Below are 9570 nucleotides of genomic sequence, written 5' to 3'. Positions count from 1 at the left end.
GACTTCATCAGGAGAGTCATAGTTCCTAGGAATGAGGAGGTCACAGTGCCCCTGTATTCTCTCCTGGTCAAATCACATCGGGAGCACCAAGATTGGTTATGGAACTTCACTTTAAGAAGGACTTTGATGAGCTGAAGGGCACACAGAGGAGAGCAGTCAGGGTGGTAAGTGGTCTTGAGTTCATATCATATGGAATGGTTGAAAGCAACCAAACATGTTTAGGTGGGAGATCAGGGGGTCAGAATATCCATGCAATTTTCTAGTCATAATGGACTCTTACTAGTACTCTGAACTTAACATGCCAGAATCATCTTGCATTTACACAAGTCTCATCACCCCACCTTTTCCCAATTCTCCTATTCAAAATGCATTTGCATCTTGCAAATCTTCTTTTTGACCTTTGTGTGATCTTTGAGATCTTTTTTCTATTTTGATCCACATTGTGGGAAAGGAAAAGAGAATAAGCTTTTATTTTGCCTACTATGTTTGAGGTAAGTACTTTTAAAAACATCATCTCATTTGTTAAGCTAAATATTATCTTACTGTGATTAATGTTTTTACATTAATTTACACTACATTACCTTTTATCTTATTTGATTCTCACAACAATCCTGGGAGGTATCATTGTCCCCATTTTACAATTGATAAAACAGAGATGAAGTGACTTGGCCAGGGTCATATAGCTGGTAAGTATTTGAGGGGGGATTTGAACTTAGCTCTTGCTGACTTCTAGCCCAGGACTCTATTCACCATGCCATCTAGCTGCCTAGTACCGAGTAGAGGATTTAAGTAGACTTGTTTGTCCTTTAAAAAGAGTATTATTGTTGGAGTAGCTCATACGCCTACTGAGAGGAATGGAAAATATTTGAGACAATGGACATAATATGTGGCATAAAATGCAGGCTTACTAAATGCTTTGTGACTAATTGACTTGCCCCAGAGCAAGAATAACTTCTATACCAGTTCCATAGCCATCCTTTTATGAACACATAGGAAAGATTTAGAGATGAAATATAAACAAGCAAATATAACAGCTAAAGAACTTTGGACCCCAGAACTCTTCAGTGATTGCTGGGCAAATGCTATTGCCTGGTTATGGCCTGAAAGATTAAGATTTTTGAATGTTCTAGATAGCTATCATGAATTCAGATGAGATCTCTCACCCAGGCCACCCAGCACTGTACCAGGAAGAAATGAATGTAACTTACCAGAGTATCCCTCCTCTCCCACCTTCTGACAGGGATATGACAGGCTTCCAAGTGGAGGCCCCAAGGCAGCAGAATTGGGGAGGTTTCTAGAAATCCTCGGGTTAGGGTCTCTGTTCTTTCTGAAAGAGCACCGTGCACCCCTAGTTGGGATTGACTATAGCTGAGTCATACTATCACTACACAGTGAGTCCAGTATAAGTGAGTTCAGGGAGTAGACAGAAACATTTAAAGAACCAAGGTTATCATTAAAGACACAGGAAACTGAAGAAGGAAAGATGGCAAGAAGCCTGGTAGAGTGGGGAGAGCAGAAGGGAAGACAGACATCAGAAAGAACACAGAGCCCAGGTCACCTGGATCAAGGATATCTGGGTCAATCAGTTGGGAGGAGTGTTAGGCCTGAAGCGGTGTTGCTAAGACTTGTCAGTTTTTAGGGCCCAAGGCAGTAATTCCGCATCTCCTTTCTCCCCTTGGTCTCCTTCACAAAAGTCTGAAAGTTTGTTTTGCTATAGACTTGTTAAAATTTAAAATTTTTTCTTCATCTTTATAAAAAATAAAACAAAGCTCAAACCACTGGTCTTTGCTAATCAGGTATATATTTTTTTCTAATTGAAGTTGAAAAAAGCAATCTAGAAGGGAGGCAGAAGTATGTGGAGGAGGCAGAGAGAGAATCAGAGACAGGGACAGAGAGCAAGAAGAGCACTGCCAGAATGAAAATATTTCTAGCTGGATGGTTAAAGTTTAAAAAAACGGAGAGAATTATGGAACAATCTTGTTACAATTTCCAAGAGAGAAATTAAACAATAATTTTTCGATGAGGGGGGCAAATAGGAGCAGTTAAACAAACCCCACTCATTGTAAGACATCATATATGCATAATTAGATGTCATATAAGACATCCATATAGAATGGAATGCATTCTGTCCTTGCTTCAGTTTTCAGTCTTCTTACTTCTGTGATTCAATCAGAATATAGCCCTACCAAGCAGTCTTCCCTGGTCCCCCCTGCTGAATATATATTTATACATACACACACACACACACACACACACACACACGCACGCACGCACGCACGCACACTCTTAATTTCCCTCACTTATACCCACAGCATTTTGCTTGATCTTTCTTTGCTCCTTATCTTATAGTTAATTATGAAAATATCATACTCCCTTTCCCAAGTGAAATATGAGCTTGTGGGTAATAGGAATGGTATCATATTTTTATCTTCATATATTTTATCATTTTGAAATATGTTATCCGGTTATTCAAAAATGTACAGTTTACGCGGGGAGAAATTCCCCTCAAAATATCCTTATTAAATACCTCCTATACGTTAGGCATTGTGCTCAGTGCTGGTTACACAAAGATCACAATGAAATAGCCCTTGTCCTCAAGAAGCTTACATTCTATTCCATGAGAAGCAACATGATCATAAATTAGTAAAAACAAATATTTAAAAACCAAGTGCAGAGTAACATCAATGTGGGGAAGCACCAATAACTGGGGTTTAGGAGGTGACAGTTGGACTCTTGAGGCAAGTTAGAGAGATTCTAAAAAGGAACAGGGAAGTTCATTCCAGGAAGGGGAGACAGCCTTTACAAAGGCTTGGTACCAGGAGATGGAATGTCATGGAGCAGAGTCAGTCAGCCAGTATGCATTTGTTAAGTGCCAACTATGTGCCTGTGCTAAATTCTGGAGATACAAAGGAAAAGAAAAGATAGTCCCTGCTGTCTAATGGGTGAAACTATGCACAATCAACTATAATGGGATAAATTGGAGATAAGTAACAGAGAGAAGGCAATAGCAATAACACTAGAAACAGTAAGTAGTCCAAGTTTGTCTGGAACATAAAGTATATAAAGCAAAGCAATTTGAAATGAGCCTAGAAAGATAGGTTGTGGCCATATTATGAAGTATTTTAAATATCAAGCAGAAGAGTTAATGTATTATTCCAGAATTAATAAGGAGCCAATGAAGCTTCTTGAGCAGGTAAGCGTCATGATCAGACATATGCTTCAGGATTTTTTATTTGGCAACTGAGGAGAAGATGGCATGGAGAAGGGAGAGACTAGAGACTGGGAAACTAATAAGAAAGCTACTCTAAGAGTCGAGGTAAGAGGTCATAGGGTCTTGAACCAAAAGGATGAGTATGTGAGTAGAAAGGAGCAGATGGAAACAGGAAATGTGGAGGTAGGACATGATATGTCAAGAGATTAGATAGGAGATTGAGGGAGATTGAGAAACTCAGAGTGATTCTGAGGGAGATCATGAATTTATGTGACTGTAATGATAGTAGTATCCTAGACAGAAACAGAGAAGTGCCAAGAGAACTAGGTTTGGGGTAGGAGGATAAGCATCTCTGTTTTGGATATATTGAAACTGAAATACCTATGGGTCGTCTATATGAAGATTTCAAGCAGCCATGGAGGTAGGAATGAGCTTGGATAAGATTAGCAAGAATGTGAAGAAGACTGTGAGGAGGCAATCTTGACCAGAGCTAAGATGAGTACCAATTTGTAAACCATAAATGACTCTCTGTGGATTAAAAAGATCATGATCAGAAGCATTGTGGGTTACATGGATCGTGGTTGAAATTAAGAACAAGAAATAGAAATATTCTCACTAGATCAAGAATGCTGTGGGGCTAGCAAACAACTCCATTTTGGCTAATCTTTTACACATCCTGTTTATCTAAGCTACGTACCCCTGTATATTCTTCATGCTTCAACCCACTCCCTCTGTAAGCAGTCTTAGTAAAATATATAGATAGTTTAAGAACAAATCCCCTTCATCTTACACCCTATACTGAGATAAAGTCAAAATGGGTACATGATTTTGATATAAAGACTGATACTATAAGCAAACTAGGAAAGCAAGAAATAGTTTACCTGTCAGATTTATGGAGAACAGAAGAATTTATGATCAAACAAGAGATAGAGAACATTATGAAATGCAAAATGGATAATTCTGATTACATTAAATTGAAAAGTTTTTGCACAAACAAAGCCAATGCAACCAAGATTAGGAGGGAAGCAGAGAACTGGGAAAGAATTTTTACAACCAGTGTCTTTGAAAAAGGCCTCATTTCTAAAATATACAGAGAACTGAGTCAAATTCATAAAAAAACAAGTCCTTCCCCAATTGATAAATGGTGAAAGGATATGAACAGGCAGTTTTCAGAGGAAGAAATTAAATCGATCTATGAACATATGAAAAAAACATCTAAATCACTACTGATCAGAGAAATGCAAATCAAAATGACTCTGAGATACCGTATCACACCTAGCAGATTGGCTAACATGACAGAACAGGACAATGATAAATGTTGGAGAAGATGTGGGAAAATTGGAACACTAATGCATTGTTGGTGGAGTTGTGAACTGATCCAACTATTTTGGAGAGCAATGTGGAACTATGACTAAAGGTCTATAAAATTGTACATACCCTTTGGTTCAGCAATAGCACTCCTAGGGTTATATCCCAGAGAGATCATGAAAATGGGAAAAGGACCCACATGTACAAAAATATTTATAGCAGCTCTTTCTGTGGTGGCAAAGAATTAGAAATTGAGGAGATGCCTATCAATTGGGGAATAGTTGAACAAGTTGTAGTATAGGAATGTAATGGAATACTATTGTGCCATAAGAAATGATGAGCAGGGGGCAGCTAGGTGGCACAGTGGACAGAGTTCTGGCATTGGAGTCAGGAAGACCTGAGTTCAAATCCGGTCTCAGACACTTGACACTTACTAGCTGTGTGACTATGGGCAAGTCACTTAACCCCGATTGCCTCACCAAAAAGCAAAAACAAAACAAAAAGAAAGAAAAAAGAAATAATGAGCAGAGGGACTTCAGAAGAACCTGGAAAGACTTCTATGAACTGATGCTGAGTGAAATGAGCAGAACCAGGACAATATTATACATAGAAATAGCCACATTGTACAATGACTTACTCTGATAGACTTGGTTCTTCTCAGCAATGTAACGATCTAAGATAACTTCAAAAGACTCATGATGGAAAATGTTGTCCACATCCAGAGAAAGAACTATGTAGTGTGAATGCACATGGAACCATACTATTTGCTCTCCTTTTCTTTTGTTGTGTTCTATTGCTTCATTCTCGTGGTTCTTCCCATCAGTTCTTATTCTTATTTACTTCATGACTAATGGGAAAATATGCTTAATATGAATGTATAGCTAGACTCTGTATCAGATGGCACTCTGTCTTGGGGAGGGGGGAGCAAAAGGAGGAGGAAAAATTTAAAACTCAAAATCTCATGGAAGTTAATGTTGAAAACTAAAAATAAATAAATTATTAACAAAATAAAAAGATACGTTGAGCAATTTAAAAAAAAGAACAAAATTCCTTTATGAACTTATGCCACGGTATGCCCTTCTGCTCACTATGTACTACAAGTTATTATTGTAGGGGTCTCCTGTAAGTATAATCCCCTAATAAAGTTTGGATTGATCACCCTGGCTTTGTGTACCTCTTTCCTCAGAATACCTATGTCACAAATAGATGCAATAGGGTGTTTCAGTATCCCAGTCCACAATATTCCTTCACTCTTCTTCCATTTTTCTCTCTTCCCCTAGTTGAGACATCTTTTTCCTGAGTAGAGTGGTAATGACCTATATGATTTAAGTCCTGGTTTCTGCTCATCCCAATTGTCATATGTGATAAAAAATTTCTTGGCATGACTTACCCCTTCATGGAGTGAATTCTCTTAGGGACAAATAGACGAATGATCCCTGTGCGAATCTGCGTGGTCTTCACACTATAGATTACGGGGTTGAGCACAGGAGGCACCAGCAAGTAGATGTGAGCCATGAAGATGTGGACGAGGGGAGAAGCATGCTTTGCAAAACGGTGGACTAGAGATAGACCAATCATGGGCACATAGAGGATGAGGACAGCACAGATATGAGAAGCACATGTGTTGAGAGCCTTGAGCCTTTCCTTCCGGGATGCAATACTTAGCACAGAACGGAGAATGAAGATATAAGAAACCAGAATACCTAGGGAGTCAAATCCCCATAGAATAGTGATCAAAACCAATCCATAGATAACATTAAACTTAATGTCAGAACAAGCCAAGCGAATCAAGTCCTGATGTAGGCAGTAGGAATGAGAGAGGACATGGGAACGGCAGAAGGGGAGGTATGCAAGGCGGATCATTAATGGAATAACGGAGAGAGAGCTCCTGAGAATAGCTGCTATGCCAATCTTGGCAATGCACTGTGGGGTGAGGATGGTGGAATACCTCAGGGGATAACAGATTGCTACATAGCGGTCAAAGGCCATTGCTAGGAGCACTGCTGATTCTGTGAAGGAGAAAGTATGGATGAAGAACATCTGTATCACACAGGTGTTGAATTCAATCTCCCTAGAGATGGACCAGAGTACTCGGAAGAGTGATACAAGAGTGGGAAGGGACATGCCCATATCAGTGAGAGACAACATGGCCAAGAAATAGTACATGGGTTCGTGGAGACTTGGGTCAGTCCGGACTATATGAAGGACGGTACAGTTTCCCATTATCCCAACCAGGTAGAATATGCAGAAAGGGATGGAGATCCAGTGGTGTATCGCCTCATAGCCAGGAATTCCAGTGAGGTAGAAGGTGGTAGATAGATCAATACTGGCATTAAAGTCTGCCATGGAGCTTTGCACAGAGCCACAGTCCCATCTCATACCCACTCACTCCTAGAAGTAAATGAAAGACACAAAAGGGCTGTAAAAATGATTTAATATGTATTTTTTTACTATAATTCCCTGTTTTCTTCCTAACCATTTTTGCATTTACCCCTATATGTCATCTATGTCTATATTTACTCCCTACTTTTCTGATACTTTGCAGTTACTGAGTTTTCTAAATGATCCATTTTATTCCTGAACAAATATTATGATCAATCATGAGCCTACTGGTCTTACTGCAAATACCTTTAAAACACAAAGAGCTATTTGAAAACTTTGCTGTATTGTTTGAGCTGAGCCCTGTGTGGCTGAGAAACCAGATCTGTTGTTTAGAGACTAGGTTTCTTTAATGCTTCATTCAAGAGGTCCAGATTATATTGATCCCCAAAGTCTTGCAGGGACATGAAGATTAATATAAGGGATATGAGGAGTTTCTTACTACTATATATTTCTCTTTTTTATTTTTTTATTTTTTCATTTTTAGTTTTCAACATTTACTTCCACAAGATTTTGAGTTCTAAATTTTCACCCCATCTCACCCCTCCCTCCACTACACTCTTAATATCCCTTCCCCTAGTCTGCCCTCTCTTCTAACTCTCCCTCCCTTCTCTTATCCCCTTCCCCTTCTACTTTCCTATGGGACAGGATAGATTCCTGTACCCCATTTCCTGTATTTCTTATTTACCAGTTGCATGTGAAAACATTTTTTTTAAACATGTGTTTTTAAAACTTTAGGTTCCCCTCCTTCCTCCCTCCCCACCCACCCTCATTGAAAAGGCAAGCAACTCAATATAGCTTATACATGTGCAGTTATGCAAAACACTTCCATAGTAGTCATGTTGTAAAAAAGTAACTCTATTTCTCTTAATCCTATCCCTATCTATTCTTTCTTTTGACCCTGTCCCTCCTCAGAAGCGTTTGCTTCTGGTTACCCCCTTTCTCAATTTGCCCTCCTCTCTATCATTCCCCTGCTCTCTTGTCCCCTTCTCCCCCTATTTTCCTGTAGGGTAAGACAGATTTCCATACCCAATTGAGTGTGTATGTTATTCCTGCCTTAAGTCAAATCCTATGAGAATAAGATTCACTCATTCCCTCTCACCTTCCCCTGTTTCCCCTCCACTGTAAGAGCCTTTTCTTTTCTGTTTTTTTGTGAGATAATTTACCCTGTTCTACCTCTTCCTTTCTCCTCCCAGTATAATCCTCTCTCATCCCTTAATTTTATTCTCCAGATATGATACCTTCATCTTCAACTCACCCTGTGCCCTCTATCTATATAAATATATATGTATATATATATACATATAATTTTTCCCTCCCACTACACTAATATTGACAAAGGTCTTATGAGTAGCAAATATCATCTTTCCATGCAAGAACGTAAAGAGTTCAACCTTACTAAGTCTCTTATGATTTCTCTTTCCTGTTTACCTCTTCATGTTCCACTTGAGTCTTGTATTGGAAAGTCAAATTTTCTACTCAGCTCTGGTCTCTTCATCAAGAGTGATTGAAAGTCCTCTATTTCATTTAATGACCATTTTTTCCCCTGAAGGATTATACTCAGTTTTGCTGGGTAGGTGATTCTTGGTTGTAATCCTATCTCCTTTGCCCTCTGGAATATTATATTTCATGCCCTGAGGTCCCTTAATGTAGAAGCTGCTAAATCTTGTGTTATCTTGATTGTGTTTCCACAATACTTGAATTGTTTTTTTTTTTTTTCCTGGCTGCTTGTAGTATTTTGTCCTTGACCAGGGAACTCTGGAATTTGGCTACAATATTCCTAGGAGTTTTCCTTTGGGGATCTCTTTCAGGAGGAGATTGGTGGATTTTTTCCATTTCTATTTTGCCCTCTGGTTCTAATATATCAGGGCAGTTTTCCCTGAAAATTTCTTGAAAGATGATGTCTAGGTTCATTTTTTGATCATGGCTTTCAGATAGTCCAATCATTTTTAAATTATCTCTCCTGGATCTATTTTCCAGGTCAGTTGTTTTTCCAATAAGATATTTCACATTGTTTTCTAATTTTTCATTCTTTTGGATTTGTTTTACAGTGTCTTGATTTCTCCTGAAGTCACCAGGTTCCAACTGCTCTATTCTAATTTTTAAGGAAGTATTTTCTTCAGTAAGATTTTGGACTTCCTTTTCCATTTGGCCAATTTAGCTTTTTGGGGCATTCTTCTCTTCATTGGCTTTTTGGACCTCTTTTGCCATTTGGGTTAGGCTATTTTTTAAGGTGTTATTTTCTTCAGTATTTTTTAGAGTCTCCTTTAGCAAGTTGTTGACTTGTTTTTCATGATTTTCTTGCCTTACTTTCATTTCTCTTCCCGGTTTTTCCTCTACTTCTCCTACTTGCTTCTCAAAATCCTTTTTGAGCTCTTCCAAGGCCTGAGACTGATTCATATTTTTCTTGGAGGCTTTGGATGTAGGCTCTTTGACTTTGTTGTCTTCTTCTGGTTGTATGTTTGGATCTTCTTTGTTGCCAAAAAAAGATTCTATGGTCTGACACTTCTTGCGAGGTTTGCTCATGATTCCAGCCAATTATTTGAGTTATAATAAACTCTCTATTAAAGTAGAGGTCTGCTTCCATTGCGGAGAATGTATTGTGCCAACTTTAGAGGGTTTGTACAGCTATTTTCAGAGATACTTCTAGGGAATTATAAATTTTCAGTTCT

At 38.7% G+C, this 9570-nt stretch overlaps 1 protein-coding gene across 1 annotated transcript; it reads right to left on the bottom strand.

Moving 5' to 3' along the window:
- Positions 1-5905: 5905 nt before the first annotated feature.
- On the bottom strand, positions 5906-6865 carry LOC114030286 (olfactory receptor 51L1-like). Its single transcript, XM_027845091.1, has one exon. It carries the CDS (start codon positions 6863-6865, stop codon positions 5906-5908), a length of 960 nt encoding a protein of 319 aa, XP_027700892.1.
- Positions 6866-9570: the final 2705 nt, after the last annotated feature.

The sequence above is a fragment of the Vombatus ursinus genome, unplaced genomic scaffold (assembly GCF_900497805.2).
Source record: "Vombatus ursinus unplaced genomic scaffold, bare-nosed wombat genome assembly UNPS02014953.1, whole genome shotgun sequence".
NCBI lineage: Eukaryota > Metazoa > Chordata > Mammalia > Diprotodontia > Vombatidae > Vombatus > Vombatus ursinus.
This window is presented reverse-complemented; position numbering and strand designations above follow the sequence as displayed.

Bases quoted from the DNA above. Each gene is read 5' to 3' on its own strand.
- LOC114030286 (XM_027845091.1), bottom strand. From the start codon at position 6,865: ATGGCAGACTTTAATGCCAGTATTGATCTATCTACCACCTTCTACCTC.